Below are 26153 nucleotides of genomic sequence, written 5' to 3'. Positions count from 1 at the left end.
GGAACGAATAGGCAAAGGCTCGACTGGTGTGATAGGTGTGTCAGGAAAAGTCAGGAAAGAGATATCCTCCATTGAAAAGGTCGAGAAAGATGGGCATGGGTAGAAGGGACAAGACTCATCGAAAGTCATATCCCGAGAGATACGCATCCGACGACCGATAGGATCCCAACAACGATAGCCCTTATGCTCATCACTATAGCCTAAGAAGACACACTCAACAGACTGAGCGGTCAGTTTGGTGCGTTCGCGGGAGGCAAGAAGAACATAGCAAACACAATCAAACAAGCGAAGCATCGAATAATCGGAAAAACGATCAAAAAGACGCTCGAAAGGAACACCACCCTGTAGAGAAGCGGAAGGCTGGAGATTGATGAGATAGGTGGAGGTGGAGACGGCCTCAGCCCAAAAATGAGGCGGGAGAGAGGCAGCAATCATCAATGCACGAGCCGTCTCAAGAAGATGACAATGCTTGCGCTCAGCAACGCCATTCTGAGCGTGAGCACCAGGACAAGAGAATTGAGAGAGTCCCTTGCTCAGCAAGAACACCACGCAACATCTTAGAGATATACTCGTCAGCGGAGTCAGCACGAAACACATGAATGGGAGAAGAGAACTGAGTTTGAACCACGGCAGCAAAACGCTTATAAATGGACAACACGTCACTACGAGAAGTCATGAAATAAAGCCATGTTTAACGAGAGAAGTCATCTATGAAAATAATATAGTATTTATGACCCCCTTTCGAAGCGAAGGAAGCCGGACCCCATACATCGGAATGAACTAAATCAAAAGGACGCTTAGACACTGACTCACTATGTGGATATGGTAACTGAATCTGCTTGCCAAGACGACAACCCTGACACTCTAAAGAGGCATCTCCTGAGACAGACCCCAGAAGAACTCGACGAACTAACGACGACAAATGAGAACCACACAGATGACCAAGTCGATGATGCCACTGCTGGAAGGAACCAGTAGCCGAGGCGACCAAAGCGGAAGAACTGGCGATAGAGTGGGCAGCGGAAGGAACATGAAGCCAGTCCAACCCCAACCAGAGTGTGCGTGCGACGGTCCTGGACAGTACAAGAGTCAAGGTCAAGGATGACGCGACAACCAGAATCAGCAAGTTGACCAGCGGAAAATAGATTCATGGTAAGTCGAGGAACATGAGCAACATCAGGAAGAGAATAAGAAGGAATGGTAAGATTGCCTCTACTAACGACAGAAAGGGGAGTACCATCAGCGGTGAGGACATGAACACGAGAATCAAGCATTGGGACTCAATATGACCATCATTGTTGCAGTAGCCACAATGTGGACGGGGGCGACCTGAGCCTCCAGAACGAGTGGGCAAGAGCGGCGGAGCACTCGAGCGAGAAGGGGTCGGTGCAGCAGGTGGCGTAGAAGGAGCCCGAGCAGCGAGCACCGAGGGAACCTCCAGCAAACCAGCACCACGTAAGCGAGTCTCCTCAACACGAATCTCAGAAAGTGCCTCCATGAGAGAAATACGACCACGAGCAAACAACTGAGCACGCCGGGGCTCAAACTCCTTACGGAGCAGAGACAGGAACTTGTAGACGCGATGAAACTCCAAGTTGGCCTAGACAGCCTGGCAACAGGGGCAATTACGACAACCAGCAGTGCGGAGAGAATCGAGCTGCCGCCAGATAGCAGAACTCTGTGCATAGAAGTCATCAACAGTAGAGTCACCCTGCTGAAGAGCATGCTCCTGACAAATCACAGAGAGGTATAAGGCATCACCAGAGGGCTGATAGCGCTGACAAAGGCAGGTCCACATCTCAGATGCAGTAGGAAGGCCCAGAAACTCAGCAGCAAACTTAGGCAGAACACTAGCAGTGAGAACAGCTACAGCACGAGCATCATCATCAAGTCACTGGGTGTAAACAGTCATAGCACCACGATACACCTGAAGAGCCTCCTCATAAGCCAAGACCTTCTCATCATAAGTACTCACAGCAGCCTCATCAGCAAGCTTAGCCGCATCTTTTGCGGCCTGAGGAGCATCCGCGGGAAGAGCCGGTGGGGTCGGCGGAGTGGGAGCCACGGGAGGAACCGGACATGGCGGACAGCAGACCTCGCCAAAAAGAAAACCCCATAGGCGGATGCCACGCATGTGAATGCTCATGAAGCCAATGAACTCGGTGTAGTTAGTGACATCAAAGATCACCGGACAACGAGGAACAACAACTTAGCCGGAACAGCAAAGTCACCTAAACGCGCATCGCGTCTGAAACTGCTTCTGTGTCTGGGCCGCCTCGATCTGCGGATTGGGGGCGGTGACTTGCGAGACGGGAGCCAACGAGATCCGGCCTGACGAACTCCAGCAGCGGACGTCCAGTCGGCGGCCAGCAGCGGACATGCAGCCGGCGGCCCGAGTCGTGCGAGACGGGGGCAGGACGGGTCGCGGAAGACGGGGGGCAGGACGGGGCCGGTGTGGCGACGGGAGGCTTATCCGGCACAAGACGAACAGATCGAGCAGCCCAAGCAGAGCGGGACTCGGCGTGATTGGAGATCGAGGACTCCAGCGGGGACGAAGAGACAGCCTTCGACGGGAAAGAGGAGACGGCGGCGGCGGCTGTGCCAGGGATTGGATCGGGATGAGCACGAGTTGCGCGTGCGAAAAAAAGAACCTAGGGCTCTAATACCATGTTCGGAATAAGCAGCTTGTATTCCCATGAGGCCATAGGCCGGTATATATACATGTACAGGTGGTGGACTATATGGTGGAAACCCCTTATATATTGGGATAAATACAAAAGGGTACATGACTTATATTATAACTCAAACACACTTAACATTCATCGTTCTATCTACTAATAGATACTCATAACTAGAAGACTCTAGAAAACAGTAGGTAGTGTAAAGAAAAGAAAAGAAATACTACACTAGAGTGGAAGTATCGAGAAGTAGCCAAACAGATATGGCATGTTAATTTTTTTTCTCAACTATTATTCCTCATCACATGGAAGCCATTTTCTTGATACGATAACTCATGAAGAAATAAAGGGAACAATAGAAGGACATGCATATGGCCCTTCCAACAGTTCCAGCAACGCCTGCGTGCAATCCACTTGCGGCCTGACTCGATGCAACCCGCACCATAGAGTTCCAAAGGATCGCAATTATCCTGCTCCGCCCACAAAGCCTGCAGCTCTGCCACATATGCCATCACTAACATGTCATCACCTTGGCATAACCGACTGATCTTCCCCTCAATCTGAGGGTTTAGCATGAAATTACCCTTGCCTTAGTATTGGGTGGATAGGGTCTTCCATATCTCGCCGGGCGTGGATAGTCCCTCCACAGAGCGTCCAATGAGTGCACCACTGAGTTTAACAACCAGCCAAAGAGCACGGAGTTTATGACCTTCCAACTCTTTCCCTCCACGGTATTCTTGTCTCCTGGTTCATCAATCATACCCAATAAGTGCCCATCAAGTTCCTTCTGTTCTACAGCCAGCAATGCCCTCTTGGACCAACTCAAGTAATTTGTGGCCCCCTCCAACTTCATGTCCAAACATTTCGAGCTTCTGAGCCACTTCTTGTCGAGGAACGTTGGCCCCAGAGTTGGACTCTGCGAGGATCTTAGCGAGCTTCTCGAAAGCCTCATCAAGCACATTTGGTCCGAAACCGGTAATCAGCAACAACAGCCCTCAGCAGCACACCCTACAGCTACACGGTTGGTCCCTTTACACCCCCAACCCCCCCCCCCCCCCCCCGCGCTAGCAGCAGCACCCATCAACTCAGCAACAACAGCCTCTTCCTCCAGCAGCAGTTCTCTTCCTCCTTCCTCTGCAAATAGCAGCAGTTCCGAAGGATCTTGGCCTCCAGCTCCCGATCCCCTGCAGACACACGCACACACAGCAGCACAACAAGGAGCTGCCCTTCTCCACTACCCTTCTCTTCTCCTCCAGCAGCACCACAGCCCGCCACGCCGAGGAGCAAGCAGCAGCCGCAGCACAGCCCACTCTCAAGGAGATCAAGCCGCTCCTCAGCTTCCTCCTCATGCCGCGCAGCACATCAGCTCAACCTCTCCTTCCTTTGCCACGCAACCGAGGAGCCGCACTTCCTGTCAACCACGCCGCGCCTCCCAGATCCGCCGCCACCTCGCCGGACGTCGTCGCCGTCTACTCAGGCCCCACCGTCACTGGCCTCTGATACCATGTTGGAATCGGGAGGGGGGGAGAGGACTACCTCCAGACGGGACGAGCCCTGTTGTCTGGTCGCTCACGTGAGTTCTCCTGTCTCGTGGATGTGTGACGGCTATCTCCCACAAGAGGACTAGTTGCTCCTCCTTCTAGGTCATCTCAAAGGCTCCGACTTGTGGGCTTAAGTGAGATGGGCCAGACAGCCCATACCGGTTCAACAACATCAATGTGATAATGGGCCATATCTAAAGCCCAACTTATGTTATGTACTGCTTAGTGTCAATTTTTCCTTTTTTGTATTCCAAGCTATGTTTCGCATTTTGGTTTGAAAGCTTAGCACACCATGTATTGATATTGTGACATTTTAAAATGTGCTACGTGAGTTTGGTGCACCGGTAGCACCATAAGGCTTGGTGCACCAGATATTCTCCCCGTCAACAGAGGACAGCTTGGCCTTCGTGTTCACCGATGTGGCAAACGGTTTGTAGTTATCCACGGCAGGTGCTCCAGGATGTGATTGGCATATTGCTCTTGGGATGGGAAGAAGCCCATGGACGATCGAGTTACGCGGATGCCAAGGTAGGAATGGAGCGGGCCCTGGTCCTTCATGACGAACTCACCGGTGAGCTAGGTGACATCAAATCGGAGAAGCGACGCACTTGGGGCGGTGAGGACGATGTCGTCGACATACAGCAGCAGGTGCACAACATCGTCGCCGTTGTAGACGAACAACAAGGACTCGAAGTGTGTTGCGGCTGGGGGTGGGCATTTTAACCGAAGACTGAATTACCGAACCGAAAAAACCGGGGCCGAAGCCGAATAGACCGAAACCGAAAAAATGGTACAAAATGGATCAACAATGCTAGACAACCTAGCTCGGCCAGTTCGGTTTTAACCCTTTGTTAACCGAAAGTATCAATGACACCGAATAAACTAGTACGGGCCAACTCCATGCACTAGGCCGTAGCCCACTAGCGTCTAGTCACATGCGTCCATTTAGGCCTTCACAAATTCACGAGAGTTAGCCCTGCAGCTGCACAAAACACATCTTACCCACAGACCGTGCAGGTTGAGGCGCCGCAAGATCTAGCAGCCCGACACACTTACAACTGGAGAAGTTCAAATATCAACGTGGAACAACTGAAATCAAAAGAAACTACACGCCAAAGACAGCTGAAACGAAGGCATGTTTGCCACGGCGTCAAGTGTGACACATGTGTGACACAGAGCTGTTGCGGCTAATCGGGTACTGACAAGCGAGGCAACATTCATTTGTGCGAGACATTGGTGCCACGATGACCACACTGACAAAAGCATGACGAGAGCGAGCTATGGGCATGCCGGCAACAGGTAAAGGTTGATGGTGGTTCGTCCAAGTGCGGCGGTCCTTAACTGAAAAAACAAATTCCTCAAGCTCGACAGTGATAATATTATCTCGAGAAAGCTGATGAACAGAAAGAAGGTTCTTACTGAAGAAAGGAGAAAGAAGCACATTGCAAAGACAAAAAGGGGAGGAAGATGTGGCAACAGAGCCGGCACCAATGTTTATAATGGGAGGTGATAACCGTTACCATCGATGGAGGAATAGAAAGAGGGGCAGGTGTGTTCAAGACTACCGGGCAAGGACATGTGCGAGTATGCGCCATTGTCGAGGTACCAACCCGGCATGCTGTTTGATGACGAGGGCCCTGCTGTGGCACCGTGGAAGGTGGCTTGCAGAGAGGTCATGTCCCATGCAGGTGCGAATGTAGGGCACCAAGGCTAGCGAGAGCGGGAGCGACGTCAAGGGGTCCCTAGAAGGGATAGAGGCCATCGTAGCCACAAATGACATGCGCCTGGGTGGAGCCAAGGCCAGCTTGGCGTATTGGTGCAGGGTACTAGGCTGAGGTTCGAGCAAACTGGCACTCGGAGCGCGCCAGGCCTTGCCTACACGAGCCCCATCCAAGAGCTAGAGAATGGCAGGAGCGGGATACCACAGCACCCGTGGTGTTGATGGCGCCAACGAGGAAGCCCCCACCCCCCCCCCCCCACCCCTGATTGTCGCGGCCTCGTTTCTTCCCACACCCACGGCCAAGGGCAGACGAGGTGTCAACGCTAGGTGTTGGAGAAGCGGTACCGCCACGATCGGTGATAAGCGTGTGCGGACTACTAGACGTGGTGCTCCTCGAGCAAGATGAAGGAGCACGCACACGCAAGGTGATGTGATGGATGGCATTGTAGTACTGACAACCAAACTCGTGCAACAAGTGGAAGACATGCAGGGTCTCAGTGACTGGCTGGCCGACATCGAGCAGTTCACCGGTGTAAAGCTTCAGCTTGTTGCAGTACTGCATGATGGACATGTCGCCCTGCACAACGGCGTGGTACTCGGCACCGATGTAGACACATGGGACAGCCAGTTGGCGGTGAAGAGCTTGGGGAAGGTGGTCCAACCAACGAGTGGAGAGTCATCGGGTTGCATACCAACATCAAGGAGTCTCGAGAGATAGACGTATACAACCCGTGCACAATAGTGTCATCAACATCAGCCACTCATGATCGTTCGCGGGGAAGAGTAGCGGAAACATGGTTGCGCAGACCAAACATGCCAAGGATGGTGTCGTGAAGTGTTGACGCCATTGAGTGTAGTTGCCAGCATCGAGGTCGGTGGCGTCGGATATCAACCATTTGAAGAACAGTGGCGGGAGTGAGCAGAGCTATGCTAGCAATAGTCGGATGTCAACCATTTGAAGAACGGATGCGGAAGTGAGCGGAGCTACGCCAGTAGCAGTAGCCAACGCAATGCGGAGCACTGGAGGAGCAGTGATCTTCGATGAAGGGGGATCGACGGGGAGGACATTCTCGGCGTCATCACCGTCATGGGAGGTGGCGGGAGAGTAGATGGGGTTGAAATCCATGGCAGCGGTACAAGGATCAAGCGTGAAGTGATAAAGGTCCTCAGATATGTGTTAGCTCTCTCGATTATATATACAGTTGCAGGCCTGAGCCAGGGCTGATCGTGTGCCACTACCATATCAAGCAGGATGCCCACTCACGCACTGCGCAGAGCACGTACAAGGAGAATGCACACGTACACACAAACTGGCCATAGTAACAACTTTCTATACGAAACTACTGAATGGAAGCTCATGTGTGATCCAAATATTAATCACTGGACCTAACATATTTGTAGAGTACTAGTTTTGAAGTGCACAAAACTGATGCAGGCAATATGCACAAAGAACAAGTGTCTTTTGAAGAAAGGAAAAAGGCTAAAAATAAGTCTCCTCCCACCTCCGGTAGATATTGTTGTGTCTATCTTCTTAGAATTGGCATCATCATGCTGGAGCCATCCCCACCATCTCATAATGCAATCACTGCAGTGGCAAAATATTAATCAATCATCGGAGAAATAGCTACTTCCTCTGATCCACATTAATTGTCGCTGCTGCAGTGGCAAAATATTAACCAATCATCGGAGAAATAGCTACTTCCTCTGATCCATATTAATTGTCGCTGCTTTAGTACATCTGACAATTAATATGGATCAGAGGGAGTACTTTTCTTGGTGGGACAAAGAATAAGCTACTTGTACATATCTGTAGCAAAAGGAATGGCATCGACCTGTGAAAACAGTGGTAGCATGACATCAACTTCATAAATGGCAAAGCAGAATCATGATTATTCTCCGAGACTAAAGGATACAGACACAGTGGACAATCCCCGGCTGGATGATTCATATTCGAGAGGATCTCTCCAGCTTCCTGCACACGAAGTTACTTACATCTGTTAGGAATAGCAAATGCCATCATATATATAAAGTACATAAGGATGCCAAAATGCAAAAATACAAAAGGCTAAAGGCCATCATCAATATAACTCTAACCCCCCCTCCCCCCCCCCCCTAAACTCATGGTGGATCCACAACACTGAGTTTGGAAAGGTGAGTTGGGCTCTAGTCTGTGCCTTCGTGAAGAAGTTCGCTAGCTAGAACTCGAAAGGCACATACTGAAGAGCAATAACATGATCATGCACAGCAGCGCACACATAATAAGCATCAACACCAATCTGTTTGGTAAGCTCATGCTTCACGGGGTCCCATGCAATACTGATAGCACCTGTACTGTCGGACAATAGGGTGGTAGGTGTAGTAACGAAAACACAAATAACCTCCAATAGTTGTCGTAACCAAGTCACCTCTGCCGTCAGAAGAGCCATAGCTCTCAACTCAGCCTCTGCACTTGAACGAGAAACTGCAGTCTGTTTCTTCATCTTCCAGGCAATGAGAGAACCACCAAGAAAAACACAGTAGGCAGAAAGTGAACGGCGATCAGAAGGATCATTGGCCCATGTAGCATCCGAATAGGTCTGGAGCTGTAACGAGCTGGAACGAGGAAAAAAGGACGATGAGAGATCATGCCACGAAGATATCGTAGAACACGAAGAGGTGACTATAATGAACTGAAGTGAGAGCGGAAACAAACTGACTCGGAATATGAACATGATAGGAGATATCCGGACGAGTGACAGCAAGATAGACAAGACTCCCAACAAGATGACTATAACGCGTCGGATCAGACAAGAGCTCACAATCAAAAGCACGAAGGTTAAAATTGAGCTCCATAGGAGTCTGAGCAATGCGCTCATCACTAAGAGCCGCACGGGAAAGAAGATCCTGGATATACTTTTCTTGGGAAATAGAAAAGCCATCAGAGATGGAGGAAACCTCAATCCCAAGAAAGTAACGAAGGGGACCAACATCAGACATAAGAAACTGCTCACTGAGTCAGGCCTTGACAAAGGCAATGTACTCAGAATCATCGCCAGTGATGATCATGTCATCAAGATATAGAAGAAGAGTGCGACCACGAGCAGAGAGGTGGACAAACAACGCTGGATCATCAGCACTAGGCGAAAAAACCAGCTGCAGTGACCACAGAGGTAAAACGCTCAGACCAAGCACGGAGGGCTCGCTTAAGGCCATATAGAGAGCGACGAAGGCGGTAAACCATGCGGTCAAGAACTGAATACCCAGGCGATGGCTGCATATAAACCTCATCACGCAACTCACCATTAAGAAATGCATTCTTAACATCAAGCTGAGACACAAACCAGTGACGAACAGAGGACGCATCGAGAAGTGTGCGGAAAGTGGTCATATGGGCCACAGGAGCAAAAGTCTCATCGTAATCACGACCATGCTACTGCTGAAAGCCATGAGCCACAAGACGAGCTTTATAACGCTCAAGAGAACCATCAGAGCAAGTCTTAATCTTATAGACCCACTTACAAGTGATGGGACGAACACGGGGAGGAAGAGAAACCAGGTCCCACGTGTCGTTGCGCTCAAGGGAAGCAATCTCCTCTGCCATCACAAACTGCCATTCAGGAAGAACAATAGCATCTCGATAAGAAGTCGGCTCAAGAATGGTTGAAAAACCATAGCGAGAAGGAGAATATCGGTCAGGGGCGGACAAAGCCAAGAATGAAGACCATAAGTCGGTTGACAGGAGGAAGACGACACACCAGAAGTAGAGGGCACATCGATAAACTTGTACACAACACGTGAACGACGAGTATAATGGAATGGAAAGGGAAGGACGGAAGAGGTGGAATAACTAGAGGTGGAGACGTGGAATGTATTAATGATGAAGGTGGAGAAGGGGAAGGTATCGGTGATGAAGGTGGAGAGTCATTCAATAAGGGAGGAGAAGAAACCGTAGGAGAGGACAGAGTCGGATCTGCAACAGCGGGACAAGTAGGAATACTAGGCATAAAGAGAGGTGTATCGGGAAACGTAAGAAAAGAGATGTCTGTGTGGAAAAGGTCGAGGAGGATGGACGCGGGTAGAAGGGACGAGATTCATCAAAGGTCACATCCCGGGAAATACGCATCCGGCGATCGACGGGATCCCAACACCGATAGCCCTAATGCTCATCACTGTATCCAAGAAAGACACACTCAACAGGCTGCGCAGTTAGTTTGGTGCGTTCAGGAGGGGCAAGCAAAACATAGCAAACACAACCAAACAAACGGAGCGTCAAATAATCAGGAGAACGACCAGAAAGACGATGGAAAGGAATACCACCGTGTATAGCAGAGATGGTTGAATGTTGATGAGACAGGTGAAAGTAGTAACAGCCTCAGACCAGAACTGAGGAGGAAGAGAGCCGGCGATCATCATCACATGCGCCGTCTTAAGAAGGTGATGATGCTTGCGCTCAGCCACACCATTCTGAGCATGAGCACCAGCGCAAGAGAATTGAGTAAGAGTACCCTGCTCAGCAAGAAATCCTCGCAGTGCATGGGAGATATACTCATCAGCTGAATCTGTGTGAAAAACACGAATAGGAGTGTTAAACTGGGTATGAAATTTTTTTGTAAATAGATAAGACCTCACTACGAAAAGTCATGAAATAAATCCAAGTGTACCGAGAAAAATCATCTATAAAGATAATATAGTAGCGATGACCCCCTTTCGAAGCGAAGGGAGCCGGACCTCAAACATCAGAGTGAACAAGATCAAAAGGACGCTCGGACACTGGCTCACTGTGAGGGTAGGGTAGCTGAATTTGCTTACCAAGCCTACAACCCAGACAATCCAACGAAGCGTTACCGGAGACAGACCCCAGAACACCGCGACGAACCAAAACAGAGATGAGAACCACATAAATGGGCAAGACGATGATGCCACTGGTGAAAAGAACTAGTAGATGCAGCAACAAGGGTTGTGAGACTGGCGACAGTGGCAGCAGAGGGAAGTTGAAGACAATCAAGCTCCCAGAGACCATCAGAACGTCGAGGGCCAGCACCAAGTAGAGCGCCTGTGCGACGATCCTGAACAGAACAAGAATCAAAGTCGAGAATGACCCTACAACTACAGTCAACAATTTGACCACTAGATATGAGTGGCATGCTAAGTCGAGGAACATGAGCAACAAAGGGAATATGAAATGAAGAAGTGCTAAGAGTGCCTCAACTAGCTACAGGAGGGGAGTGCCATCAGTAGTAAGAACATGAACAGGAGACTCAACAGGTCGAACGGAGGTCAAAGTGGAAGAATCATAAGTCATGAAAAGACACTCCAGTATCAAGAATCCATGGGGATGTACCTGAATGAGTAGATGGTGGTTTCTCGGTGCCAGAAGAGTCAGTCACGAAAACTACAGAACCTGTCGGTGAAGAATCCCAAGCATCAAGCAATCATCTCAGCTGCGCAATCTCCCACGCAGACAGGGACATGACAGAAGAGGTCAGGGTAGAAACACCCGTGGAAAACAACGATGAGCAGTCACCACCTCCTGTGGAAGCTGCGTGAAGAGTCAACTAAGAGCAAGTCGACATAGAGCCGCATGAGGAAGCCACCTGGGGAATCCACGTAGATCGGTCACCACGGCGCGCGGAAACCGGAGGTGTCGACATAGAGCGGTAACCCCCTTGCGTGAAAGTCGCTCAAGCAGACGGAGAAGCACCAAGTACCGATGGAAGGCACATGCGTGAAACAGGATCAGTGTAGGGAACACCGTCAAAAATCACCGGATGAGGAGACAAGGCCCGACCGTAACATAATGCCTTTTTTTAAACACTCTTTTTTTTTACTCACGAGCTAAGGAACCTTTCGGGTCAACTCCTGATGGGATCGACGGGGCAAAGAAGCCAACGCGCTCGAGGCGACTAACGCCTAACGAGGACCACAGTAGGAAGAAGACAAAAACGATCGGATAAAGACGCGATCTGAAGCAAAAGACACATGGACATGAAACGGCAGCAGCCACATACGCACGTGACCACGCGAGTTCCCGGGGACGGACACTGAAGGAAGCAACAATGCACAAAGGGCCGGCGTCCAAGGGCGCCGCCGAAGGCAGCAACGGCTGCAGACGAGGCCGATGACCGACGCGGCGCGGACATAGCCGGCGACGGCAGCCGCGGAAGGCAGCAGCCGCGCAGACAAGGCCGGCGGCCGGTAGCAACGGTGCAGACGGGCCAGTGACTGACGTGCCACGGACGAGCGGCTGCTGCTAGATCGAACAGGACCAAGTCGATAGAATCCAACACAGGGCTGGATCAACTAGCAAAGCATGGACTAGAATCCAACACATCGATCAATCAACTAGCCAGCATACATGAGATCATGTAGATGAAGATGGACGCAGCAAAAAGCAGAAGCGGAAGATTGGATCGGGAGCATCACGAGTTGCGCGTGCGGAAAAAAATACCTAGTGCTCTAATAACATGTTAGGAATAGCAAGTGTATTATTAGGAGGCCAAAGCCATCATATGTATAATGTACATGAGGATGTCAAAAGGCAAGAATACAAAAGGCTAAAGGCCATCACCAATATAACTCTAACAACATCATGTGAAAACAGAACATTATGCAGCCTCTTTGACAACAACAATCATATTATGCAGAGCTTTTTCCAACAGAGACCGGTAATACCCTAATACCCATTGAGCAGTGGAACCGGCGCACATGGGAAATACAGAAGGTATGCTCGTGTGTATTACAAAATCTGTATACACAACCCTGGTTTGAGTTTTGTTAATATCTGACAGCTGCAAATATCAACTGAAACTTCCTAAAGATGCAAGTCCTTATAGTTTGCAGAGCAGCCTAGTAATTATTTTGATGGCACCTTATCTTACCCCTTCCTTTACTTTATGGATGTGCAAGAAGTGATGTGAACTGCACCTAATACCACCATTATAGCACATGTCAGGACCCTAACAGTGTTATCTGAAGAATCAACACTTGATCAAAGTTCAGTTGATATACTACCCCTATAAAAGAACCAAAGGGGCAGATCCTGATGGATAAGTCTGTACTAAGGTCTTTGTGGGGCTGCAGCACATGGTCATTGTGGGGCTGCAGCACATGGTCATTGTGGGGCTGCAACACATGGTCCTCGTGTCCTTGTGGTTGTTAGGATAGCATCCTTGACCACCAAGGACTGGCAGTTAGGATAGCATCTTAGACCAGCATCTTAGCATATGCTTGGCTGGCTAGCAGCCTATAAATATGTATCCCCAACCCCTCAAGTTGGCATGGCATTGTGATAGAAATAAACCAACAAAAATTGCCCCAACTCTCCAGTGTCATCAACCACTATCAATGCTCAGGCTGAAACGACTAACAATTGGTATAAGAGCCAGTGTATCTTGTAGCTTGAGCATTTCTTGCTCACCTCTCTCCCCGGGAGCTGAGCAGACCAAGTTGCTCCGACTTCCCCTGGTTACCTCCCTCCCTCCGGACTGTCGAGCAGCAGCTCACCAGAAGCAGCTTCTTCTACATGCAACAACACCCCAACAGCGAGCCATGTCTACCCCTCTCAGCACACGGCTACCTCGACCACACGACGTCGGCAGAAGGCCGAGCGGGCCGTGGCAGAGGAGCGTGAACGAGTGGCTGCAGCAGCCGCTGCTGCGGCAGCAAGGGCGTCGAGGCTGGCAGCAGCGGAACTGGCAGCAGCCAGAGCAGAGGTAGAAGCAGCAGCAGCCGAGGCAGCACGTGAGGCTACGGCGGATGCCAAGGCACTCCGCGTCAGCTCCGGCAACTCCAACAGCTCCGCACCTGCGGACGACGGCGCTGACGCAGACCGCGCCAATGTGGCGCAAGAGCGGACGACGCAGTGGGCAACCGAGCACGCCCGCGCACATCGCGAGCGCTCCAGGTGGAGGTGCGCACGACGACGGCGGCTGCGACGACCAGGACCGCGGCCTCTACAGGGTCCGGACTGTAGTCAGGGATGTTGGTCCCGGTGTTGGGTGGCCTACCCTCACCAAAACCAACTACGTCGAGCGGGCCGCGATCATGAAGATTGGGCTCCAGGTGCGACACCTGTGGGAGGCGGTCCAGGACGGCAACGTCGACCACCATGAGGATTGACGGGCGTTGGACGCCCTCATCGCCGCAGTCCCGCCCGAGATGCAGTTCTCGCTTTCCAACAAGAGGACTGCCAAGGAGGCTTGGGACGTCATCGCCGCAACACACATCGACAGCAACCGTGCTCGTAAGTCCACACTGCAGGCACTTCGTAAGGAGTGGGAGAGCCTGGCCTTCAAGCCAGGTGAGGACGTTGATGACTTTGATCTCCATCTCAACACTCTCCGTCTCAACACCGAGGAGAGAGCTGTCGAGAAGCTTTTTCGGTGCATCCCCAAGAAGTACAAGCAGATGGCTCGCTCTACCAAGTCTTTGTTGGGTGCCTCGCGTTCGTCGAGGAGCTCGGCCACATCGACGATGACAGGAGCACTCCTGGAGTTTTCATCGGCTACGCGGAGGGCTCGAAGGCCTACCGCATCCTCGACCCGAAGACACAGCGTGTGCGCACGGCGCGAGACGTCGTGTTCAACGAAGGGCGAGGGTGGGCATGAGACAAGGCGGTGGACAACGGCTCATGACTCCGACGTATGACGACTTCATTGTCGAGTACGTCCACTTCAAGGAAGCAGGGGGAGTAAGCAGCTCCTCTTCACCGAGCACGTCTACGTCAATTCCCAAAACTCCATCGACCCCGGGGTTTGCTACGCCGATGGCACCAGAACCGGCGACGCCACGTACTCCAGCACTGGCAATCACCCCTCCGGGCTCGTCTTCATCAGCACCAGCTCACGCAGAGCACAACCCGGTGAAGTTCACTTCCCCGCTCACTCGCGACAAGGAGCGCATCGACGTGTATCATGGCGGCAAACCGTTGCGGTATCGTACGACGAAAAATCCACTCGGCGAACAGCCGGTGCCGGGACTGGTGCCACGCGACCTGGAGGCGCAACTACAACTGGCGTCGAGGACGGCGAACCTCGGTCCTTTGCAGAGGCCGAGAGAGAAGCAGCATGGCGAGTCGCGATGAAGTTGGAGATGGATGCGGTCGACCAGAACCGCGCCTGGGAGCTCGCTGACCTCCCTCATGGTCACCGCGCGATCACCCATAAGTGGGTGTTCAAGCTGAAGAGGGATGAAGCCGGCGCCATCGTCAAGCACAAGGCTCGCTTGGTGGCCCGAGGCTTCTTGCAGTAGGAAGGAGTCGACTTCGACGACGCTTTCGCTCCCGTGGCACGAATGGAGTCTCGATGACTTCTCCTTGCGCTAGCTCCCAAGAGGGTTGGCATGTCCATCACATGGATGTCAAGTCGGTGTTCCTCAACGGCGACTTGAAGGAGGAAGTCTACGTGCATCAGCCGTCGGGATTTGCGATCCCTGGCCGGGAGGGCAAGGTACGCCGCCTGGGTAAGGCTCTCTATGGCCTACGGCAGGCACCTAGGGCTTGGAACGCCAAGCTGGATTCCACGCTAAAGAAGATGGGCTTCGAGCAAAGCCCGCATGAGGCGGCCGTCTACCGACAGGGCAGTGGAGGAAATGCCCTGCTGGTGGGCGTCTATGTTGACGACTTGGTGATCACCGGCATCAAGGATGCAGAGGTGGCGGCGTTCAAGGAAGAAATGAAGGCCACCTTCCAGATGAGTGATCTGGGGCTCCTCTCCTTCTATCTAGGGATCAGAGTGCACCAGGATCACTCCTGAATCGCGCTTCGACAGTCCGCATACGCCAAGCGCATCGTTGAGCTAGCTGGCCTCACCGACAGCCACCCAGCTCTCACTCCGATGGAGGGGAGGCTGAAACTAAGCCGCGACAGCACGACGGAGGAAGCGGGCGCTACGCAGTACCGGCGCCTTGTGGGGAGCCTTCGCTACCTCGCCCACACATGGCCGGACTTGGCATTCTTCGTCGGTTCATGGAGCGACCGACGACGGAGTACCAGCAGGCAATGAAAAGGATCATCCACTACGTGGCGGGGACCCTCGACCATGGCCTCCACTACCCTATGTGTCCAGGGGCGGCACACTTCGTCGGGTACAGCGATAGCGACCACGTCGGCGACATCGACACCAGCAAGAGCACGAACGGGATCCTCTTCTTCCTCGATAAGTGTCTCGTGAGCTGGCAGTCGGTCAAGCAGCAGGTGGTGGCCCTGTCCAACTACGAGGCCGAGTACATATCGGCCTCCATCACCTGCACTCAGGCGCTCTGGCTAGCTCGACTGCTTTGTGATCTCCTCGTCCGAGACACTAGAACGGTGCAGCTCATGGTGGACAACAAGTCCGCTCTGGCCCCGGCAAAGAACCCAGTTTTCCACGAACGGAGCAAGCACATCCGACTGAGGTACCACTTCATTCGGAGCTGTTTGGATGAAGGGAGCATCGAGGCGAGCTACATCAACACCACGGACCAGCTCGTAGACCTGCTCGCCAAGCCTCTTGGGAGGATCAAGTTCCTCGAACTCTGCTCCAGGATCGGGATGGTTACTCTCCCACAAGACGACGCATAAGACTTAGTGGGAGAATGATGGATAAGTCTTTGTACTAAGGTCTTTGTGGGGCTGCAGCACATGGTCCTTGTGTCCTTGTGGTTGTTAGGATAGCATCCTTGACCACCAAGGACTGGCAGTTAGGATAGCACCTTAGACTAGCATCTTAGCAGCATCTTAGAACAGCATCTTAGACTAGCATTTTAGCATATGCTTGGCTGGCTAGCAGCCTATAAATATGTATCCCCAACCCCTCAGGTTGGCATGGCATTGTGTGAGAAATAAACCAACGAAAATTGCCCCAACTCTCCCAATGTCATCCACCACTATCAATGCTCATGCTGAAACGACTAACAGATCCAAACCATCTCAACCGTCTAAGTACGATATCTAAAGATCCAAAACCTCCAAATGATGAGTGCAGCAACAAGCCACTAATCCCACCTATCAGGCTCTTCGTACCCACCCATCGGGTTAAACCACAGACGCCAGCGTTTTGGTTGGCCTATCTGAAATCCATCTAAATTCCTCACAATCAACCTCTGAAATTGTAATTCCCTTGCTGTTGTAACTGATGGATAAGTGTAACTGTCTACTGAATATTTCGGTCCAACCAACACTGGACCTGACAATTGATATTCAAAGCTAGTTAAATCTTTGGCGGCAATTTGGATCTGGAGACAAAGGAGTTAGGGTTCCTGTAAATCCTCTTCTTCAGTCCCTGGTCCCAGCGGCGGCGATTCTTTCAGGTGTAGATTTGGTCAGGGAGTACCGTTACTTTAGTGGTAAAATCGCACCCGCCCTCCCACTCTGGTGTACCTTTGTGGCGGGGGGCCCAGGCGGCGGTGGCAAGATCTGCTACACAAACTTAGGCTGTTGTCAAATTCCTTCCTTGGTGGTGCAGATCATACCAGCAGTGAGGTTACAAGGTATCTTACAGACCTCCAGTTGATCTTGTTGGTTTACAATGGGTGGTGATGCAGATTCTGGCAGTACTGAGCATCTATCGTTGCAATCTTTGTAACTGGACGTCAAAACCTTGCAAACAAACTTGAGAGCTTGACAGGAAAGAGTTCCTAGAGTTCAGTGAGCATGTCACCAAAAACTTTCAGAACATGCAAAAAACCCTCACTGATTTGCCAATTTCTCTAACTCGGTTTGTTACCACTTTCCTCAAACCCAGAGAAAACTCACCCAATACTCGTAAGGGTGGCCAAGCAAGTGTCCAAAATCACACTCCACAAGCCAACCGAGGAATCATGTAGGTGGTCTGCCGACACCTATAACTGTTGGTTCTGCAGTCCTACATGATGTGCAAACAGGGAGAGAACTTCAGTTGGATGGCAGTAGCAAAAAAAAACTATAGACACCCCAATTTGCTCAATCCAGACCACCACCTCCTGTAGCTGAAAATAAAAATCCCAACGGGATACAAAATCAGTTGGCTCTCACCAATACTACTGCTGAACATGAACAATATGAGAGCAAGTGCCTAGAGAGCAACAGTTTGACAATAGAAGACATGCTCAAGTGAAATGTGCCAACATGAATATCCCCAAATGTGATGCCAGAACTCCCCCAAAGTAGAAAACTGGAATAGCAGTGACATATCTGAAGAGCATCTCCAAGGGGGGTCTGCTCTAGTTGTAGCCGCCGTTCGCCTCCCTCATAGACGCCTTGCCATCCGCTCGCCTGCATGGATCTTGGGTCAGCGGAATCAATGGGGCTGCCCAATGCGCCGGCGCCGAACGTGGAGTGTCACCCGCAAGGACCGCCTGATACGCAAGCCCACTTGCCAGCCAAGAAGGCGGCTGCGGTGAAGAAGATCGTCGATCTGGACATGGACATGGCCGCATCCTAACCGTGTCATCCTCGATCGCACCCGCAAGTATGCTGGTGTCCACGCACTCGTCGGTGCTTGTGGTTGACGTCGCCATGTCTTCGCAGTGGGGTGGGGACATCCTGCATGGGTTCACCCAAGACGCAGAGACATCTACATCCTCCGCGGACACGGGCTGCGAGTCGGCGCAGCTCCAACGGACGCTGACAGTGATGGCAAGCTCCGGCGATGGCAAGTTCCGGCGACGGACACGCCCACCAACTATTCGGGGATATGGCTCCCCCAACTCAGGTATATTATTTCATCTCATATGCATTTTTGGGAGCAAATTTAAGATGCTAGGCTCACTGTGATGCACGTTCAGGACAATTTCATGATGGACATGATTAATGATGGTCAAGAGCCTTCAAATTATGATATGGGTAATCAAAATACGTTGACTTTTGAGGTTGCACAAACATCGGGACAAGCAAAGAACGTAATGAAGAGGGGAATTGCTTACACAAACAAAGAAGATACTTTGTCGATACGAAGCAACCTAGGGTCATCACCATGGTTATGGATCCACTGCCAAGGGGCACAAGTCATATACAAAGGTTAATTCTATCCATTATGTGTGTCTACTGTGTTCTTTTATGGATGGTATGCTATTTGACCCTCCTTCCCTTTGCACCCATAGGCTTGAGTCAAACCACGAACACGCAATGAATGAGGTCATGCACAGGAAAGCGCCAACACCATCCATGAAGGATGCCTGGAAGCGAAGGAAGAAATGCAAGACACTCACATGGCGCACGATGGCGAAATATAGCCCGTGCCAGGTGATCGATATAACCGGCTCAGCCCACCCGGTTACATCCGTTGGAGCCTAAGGCCCCCCGGTAGTTCTCCCAGTTGTACCGGACGCCCGGTTACACTAGCTTTCTACCTCGGTTACACCGGCCCCCTAAAGTTTGCACCACCTACAGTCTCCTCGGTCCTGTGCCTCACCCAGGAGCCCGTTATATCAGCCAAGTCAACATGGTATAACCGAGTAACTGCCTGCGTATAGTTTAAGGGCCACCGGCCCATGTATCTCCCTTCACCCACTTACCCCTTCGTGGGTGGACCTATATATAACCCCCCCCCCCCCTAGATTTAGGGTTAGCTAAAGATTTGAGACATTACAGCTTAGCTCATATATCCCTTGTGGGATCTACCTCCCCTAGTGGGATCAAGGCTATCTTCATGGTGAATACTTCATAGGAGTAAAAGACCTCCGAGGGATTAGATTCCTCCATGGAATTCAAGACCTCCTTGTCTTAGGACTTGGGAAGAACCTCCCACCTTGTTCTTGCTCTTCCTTGAATTCGTAAGAAGCCACATGAACCGTGTGGTGTGCATCTACATTTACAAGAGGTTATTGCATTGGCATCACTAGTTATCCATGTGTTTCTCTTGTGTTCTCCCTTGATTTTCTCGTGATTTACCTTGCGTTCTTCATGTTCTTTCCTGCTCTATATCATTTGGTGTGTCATGCTTGGTTGCCTACTAGCATGGATCCAATATGTGAAAGTGAGCAAAAGGACTCAAAATATTAGGAAAAGAAGTTTTAAATAGCCGGCTTGAGCAAGGTGTCACTAAATGGTATTCATGTACAATTGTTCGTTAAGTTACTATAGCCCTGCTATAGCTGATTTGGAGAACTAACGCTATTTGGTATAGCCCCCTATTCAAAACTATGGGGAAAATCCACAAGTACATCCACGAGCACAAACACTACATGGAATCACATCCAATCCATAGTGATCGCAATGCAAGCTCTCTCCAACATAGATGGGCCATCATCCAATAGTCGATGAACAAGAGGAGTCGTAGAATAGTGATGCAACGAGATGGAATGCAGTAGAAACAGAAACAAGGATAGCAAACCCACATCCACGGGAGTACATTCAATGGAATAATTTCTTAAGAGTTTTGTGGTGCCTATGCTCTAGTATTGAATAGGAACCAAAGTGGCATTAGAGTTGGAAGCCATGTATGCTTTGTTTGCTCCACAATGGTCATCATCTTTCTTGCTTGTTTCATACTCCCTCCGTCCCAAAGTTCTTCTCTTAGATTTGTCTAGATATGAATGTATCTAGTCACGTTATAGTATTTAGATACATTCATTTCTAGATAAACCTAAGACAAGAATTTTGGGACGGAGGGAGTATCTTGCAATATGTGTGATTGGCAGACACATTGTACAATCAAATTGAGAAGTCGTTCACTATGCCGCATTGTTGGGGAAACCTAAGTAAGCAACCCTCTTTCAAGATCTCAAGAACGCCGACAAGAAGAAGGAAACAATGATGGCTCAAGCTCCCACCAATATATTGGGTTGGATGAAGTGGATGAAACAAGTCGAGCGGCAACCAGACTTGGGACCAAACCGGAGAGTAGGATCATGATGGGGAAGAAATGGGAGAAAACTAGGGTCGCGGGTGACAGAGTGGCGTGCAAAATGTCGGCTACATGGAAAGAACTCCTTTCCAACAAAGGTGTCGAAAGAGATACAAGCTCTACTTGGATGTCCAAAGGGATAGGATGGAGTTCAATAGGGAGAGGGTCAGGAGAAGATGGAGATCTAGAAGATGAAGGCATGGGAGCATATAGAGCTTCAAAAGGGAAGAGGGGGAGCAATGAGATTGAAAGAGGTGATGCTTGCGAGGAGTCAAGGATCATGTTGGCTGACACTAGCCTCATGGATGACGAGGCCAAGATGTTGTTCACCAACACGCACAAAGACATCAACGAGCGCAACAAAAGTGCTTGATTCATTCGTTTTATCGATTATCTTTGTATTGTTGAATTTTATTTGTCGTGGATCATGTTAACTGTTGTGCTACATTTATCGTTGAATGATCTACACACATTGTTCGCATGGATTTGGCGGTGCGGAGCAACCTACAGACATCACCATCAACCCCACAAGCTCTAAATGGATCGATGACTAGAGCTCGTGTGCGTGCCATAGACTGAGGTGAATTCTCTCCTACTTGAGCTCCCTACACATTTGGATAAGACCTAGCTACTACCTCAAAGTGGAACTCTATGTGCAATTAGGTACGATGAAGACCACCACGGAGAAGCGAGGAAGTAATGTCGGGTCCACGAGAAGGAACAAGAAGGAGGTGTCGAAGATGGCAGCCTGAAGATGGGTAGAAGCTCTCTGCATACCCCGTGCCCACAGAGCCCTACACCCCCGTGCGCACAGGCTAACCTAGAAACTCTCTAGATACCCCGTGCGCACCGGGTCCCTTGCTAACTCTTTGGACACCCCGTGCCCACACCCCCTTTACCTCGTTTGCATGTGCTTGCATGCACGCAGTGACTGGGAAACTGACAAAGAAACTTCCTCCCCTACCTCCAACACCTATATACTTCGAGCCTCCCCCATTTTCTATGGTTCGTAAAGCAAAACTAAATCTTGAGAGAGCTTTGCTCATCTTATCTTGTCCTAGAGGATCAAGATCTCCTAAGAGAGAAGAATCCCCTTCTAGATTACCAAGACCTAAATATCCTTTGGATTTGAGAAGAAGACCATCTCTCAAGACCCTCATCTCTCTTACCATTTGGGAAGAACCCTACCTATTTTACCTTTACCTTTGTTGAGTGGGATCTTGAGGTGTATCTCTCCTTGCTTGTGATTTGAGTAAACTTGTGTTATGAACCTTGGTCTTGTGTATTTCCTCTTATTTTCTTTCTGCTATTTGAGATTCCCCTCATTTCCACCTAATGGAGGCCTAATGTGATGTTTATGATTGAAGATGCTCTAAAGGAGCTGCAATTGAATGGTGGAGAGGTGCAAGGATTGTGGCTGCCACTTTACCTTGTACAGATTTTGCAGACATATATAGGTGACATATCTCTGAAACTTCTATATGTGACAATCACCAATGTGAGAGCTTTTCACTCACTTATTCACACACTTCTAGTGTCTAGTAGTAGTATATTCTCAAATTTGAGCACTTGATGAATCTAATAGAAGGATCCAACTTTGCGTCATGATTACTACTCGAACAGTTTTGTCTCCGAACTGAATGATAGCATACATCATATGTGCAGAGTCACCAGCTTGCAGACTTGCAAAGAGCAATTTGGCTTGCTAGAAGAATGGAACATGCCCAACAACCAAAGAGACGATATGTTCAGCAATTACCTCTTTCTGTGAAAACAGAAACCTGCCATTCTAAGACAACAGTTGTCATTAGGGATGAAAATAAAGTGGAAACTTTCCAGGAGAGGAAATATGAAAACGGAAATGGAAAAGAATTTTTTTATGTGGAAACGGAAACAAAAACAGTGTTTTCCGGTGGAACAGACAAGGAAGCGGAACTTTCTGTTTTCCGTGAATACGGAAAATCTGTTTTTAGTATAGGCCTATGGCTACTTTGTAGCCCAACTAGCAAACAACACACAATGACACAATGAGCATAATGGATCATTTGAGGCCCAACTTACGTACTCAACTAGACCCTATACACAACTGTCCACTACTACTACAATACTATGCCAAGTTGCTAACATAATCATATTATTTTGTAGCCATGGTAATATTTCAAATATATTTTTGGTTTTTGTGTTAGTGGTTTTAAATTTCCGGTCAATGCCCACTTCTGTTTCTGTGTCCCCTCTCCCCTCTGTATTTGCTCTGTGTCTGTTTCCGGTAGTATCTGTTTTCGTATTCATTTCCGGGGTTTCTGTATTCGTTTTCGCTTCTGTAAAAAATATGAAAACAAATGTGATAGAACCCAGTTCCGTCCATTTCCACTCCGTTTTCATCTGTAGCGGTCACTCAACAAGCAAGGATAAATGCAAAGAACCATGGTTCGCTGGCCAACAGAAAGTTTATAAACTTGCTAATCAAGCTCAAACTCGAGCTTTGCAAGAAACAATGCTGAATTAGTATATTTACTGAATACTCAGACGAGAACGGTACTAAAGAAACTAAGGAAGTTGCAAATCCACTATAGCAGATATGGCGGGCATTAGCACTGCTAAATACAATTTCCCAACACTCATTGATAGAGGTAGCATTGCCACCTTCATTACACCAAGCATGGCAACTAAAGCTCTCTGACCTCTAACTCCTACTAAGAGAACTAAAGTGGTGGTGGCTAATGGGGGCATTCTATGGACAAAATCTATTACTCCCTCGGTAAAGTAATATAAGTGATCTAAAGATCTTATATTAGTTTACAGAGGGAGTACAAAACAATGCCCTTATAGCATCCAAGGGGGGCCCTTTATTTCTGACTTTAGGGTATTTAGGGGCTTAGGGCATCTCCAGCCGCGCCCCCACCAGGCCCCTTTTTAGTCGCCGGCGCTAAAAAATCCACCCAGTCGCACCACCAGGACGTCGTTTTTCGCAGGTTGGGCCCATCTTTTGGGCCGGCGATCACAGGCCGAACCCAGCCCGCTGGGGGGCAGTTGGGGGCTCCGGCAGAAGGAAAAGTGGCGTGTGGGACACCACTCAGGCGAGAAACGCCTTTCGCGCGCCAGAGGACGCCTCTCCGCCATGCCGATCCTGGCGCCGCCCACCTGCCCACAGCCGCTGCCCCGCCGCTAGAAAAGGTCATTTCCCATCTGGTTTCACAGCAACCTCCATCCCGCTCTCCTAGGCGCTTTTCAGACCGCGCAGGCGGGGATACCGGTGGCTGCCCAGCCACCACGCCCACCAGGTGTTCAGCGATTTGCCTGCTCGGCCATGGACTCAGACGGCGAGGACACGTTCGCGGCTCTGATGGAGGAGGAAGCCAAGGACGACACCACCGACGAAGAGTACCTCATGATCCTGTGCACGAACGACGCCAAGCCGCGGCGACGTGGCTCGACGCCGGGCCACCGCAAGAAACAAAGACATCGAATGGAGGGCTATTGCATGCTCTACACCGACTACTTCGTCGACGCTCCTCTGCACGGCGAGGATGATTTTAGCGTCGTTATCGGATGGGCCGGAACCTCTTCCTCAGGATTGTGAATGCCGTCCGGGAGTTCGACGGCTATTTCATTTGCAAGAAGGATTGTACCGGTACGGTTGGATTCTCCTCACTCCAGAAGTGCACCACAACTATGAGGATGCTTGCGTACGGAGCTCCCGGTGATATACAGGAAGACTATGGATGCATGGCCCAGACCACCACCATTGAGTTGTTTGTACGAGTTCTGCAGGGCAGTGTTGGCAGTGTTTGGACCATAACATTTGCGATCACCCAATGCTGAAGACACTGCTCGGATCCTAGCACAGAATGCAGCAAGAGGATTTCCTGGGATGCTTGGAAGCATCGACTGCATGCATTGGGCCTGAAAAACCGTCCATTTGCTTGGCAGGGGATGTCCAAAGGCGCCAAAGGATGTTGTAATGTGGTACTTGAGGCAGTGGCTACACAGGACCTATGGATTTGGCACTCCTTTGGTATGCCAGGAACTCACAATGACATCAACGTATTGCAGTGCTCGAATGTCTTTGCAAAGCTTGTCGAAGGTCATGCTCCTCCGGTAAACTTCAAGGTCAATGGGCGCCACTAAAACAAGAGATACTATCTAGCAGATGGTATCTATCCGAGATGGTCCACATTTTTGTAGACTATCATAAACCCTGTGCCAGGAGACAAGAAGTCACACTTTGCTAAGTGTGAGGAGGCTTGCAGGAAGGATGTCGAGCGAGCATTTGGTGTGCTCCAATCTCGATTTGCTGTTGTCCGGTACCCCGCTCTGACCTGGTCGAAATCTCAGATGTGGGAGGTGATGAATTATTGTGTCATCTTGCACAACATGATCATTGAGAGCGAGCAGGAAGAGCCGGTGTTTGACACTGAACCATATTTCAGGCAGGGTCCTCTTGCAGTTGTTGATCACCAGGTACCGGCAACATGGGTTGCCTTCCTCAATATGCGTCAGGAGATCCGAGACCCACAGGTGCATCAAGAACTGCAGGATGATCTGGTGAAGCACCTATGGAGGCTCAAGGGCAACGCCTAGTTCGATTTGTTTTAATTTGTGTTCAAATTATGAGCTTGCTTCGTTTAACTATTTGATTTGTATTGATTTCTATGATGGACTTTGTCATAAAAATTTAGTTTTTGTTGAATTTGCGCCGAAAGTGAGCCGAATTTGCGTCGAAATTGGGTAGAAAGCGCCGGATGGGAACCCGAGCCCCCCCCCCCCCCGGCCGAATTTAGCGCCAGTTCGCCCCCAAACGGCACTATTTCAGGCCCTTGGGAGCGAACGGCTCGAGATGCTCTTACTGGGTGTGTACTCAGAGTCCAATAGAGCGAAAACAAGAAAATCTTATGTCGCGTAAGCTACTCCTATACATGAGTTGATATTGTAGCGGATCCCCTTGACCAGTCAGTTTTGGAGCAATACTGATATTAAATCAAGTATTTACAGAAACACCTGAAGTACCTTCGCTCTCAGATAACTGGTCTGTTGGAAAAAAAATATAAGAACATATTTGCTGCTCCTATGGATTTACCACCTTAGAGACGAGCATTGTTTGTAAAGCGTCGCTTAAGCTCAGAGCGCCCTCCAGGCTCAAAGCGCCCAACTCGCTTTAGACATGTGTCTTAAGCGTCCGCCTTAGACATTAAAGCATCTGAAACGCCCGCTTAGGCGTCCTGATTAGCGCTTTAACGCATAGAGGACGCCTTAGACTTGCCAGCAGGGGAACAGAGATTTCTGGCAGGAAAAAGGGGCTGGCGGGGAACACAAGGGCGGGAAAACTGGGCTCACATGTGAAACGGCTACATGAGGAGAAAGAGAGAACCAAAACCAGAGCGTGCAAATCTCCAGGCTTTCAGCTCTCTCCTCAGATCTACACCAGCTTCCTCCT

General features: G+C 50.1%; 1 protein-coding gene and 1 long non-coding RNA gene across 3 annotated transcripts in view; both read right to left on the bottom strand.

Moving 5' to 3' along the window:
- LOC123448484 (E3 ubiquitin-protein ligase RNF25) overlaps positions 1-26153 on the bottom strand; it is a 79707-nt gene that overhangs the window by 29776 nt on the left and 23778 nt on the right. For both annotated transcript variants that reach the window (XM_045125397.1, XM_045125398.1), the window contains exons 4-5: positions 7772-7911; positions 7442-7524 (exon numbers count right to left, since the gene is read on the bottom strand). In XM_045125397.1, coding sequence (XP_044981332.1) covers positions 7442-7524; positions 7772-7911 — 223 coding nt within the window. The remainder of the gene's footprint in view (positions 1-7441; positions 7525-7771; positions 7912-26153) is intronic.
- LOC123448488 lies at positions 22020-25428 on the bottom strand. The gene is made up of 2 exons (XR_006631790.1): positions 22149-25428; positions 22020-22051 (listed from the first exon to the last, which is right to left on the bottom strand). It is a non-coding gene; the product is annotated as an uncharacterized LOC123448488 (long non-coding RNA).

The sequence above is a fragment of the Hordeum vulgare genome, chromosome 4H (assembly GCF_904849725.1).
Source record: "Hordeum vulgare subsp. vulgare chromosome 4H, MorexV3_pseudomolecules_assembly, whole genome shotgun sequence".
In the NCBI taxonomy this organism is placed as follows: Eukaryota; Viridiplantae; Streptophyta; class Magnoliopsida; order Poales; family Poaceae; genus Hordeum; species Hordeum vulgare.
The sequence above is the reverse complement of the archived record's forward strand: the minus strand, read 5'-3'. Positions and strand labels throughout refer to the sequence as shown.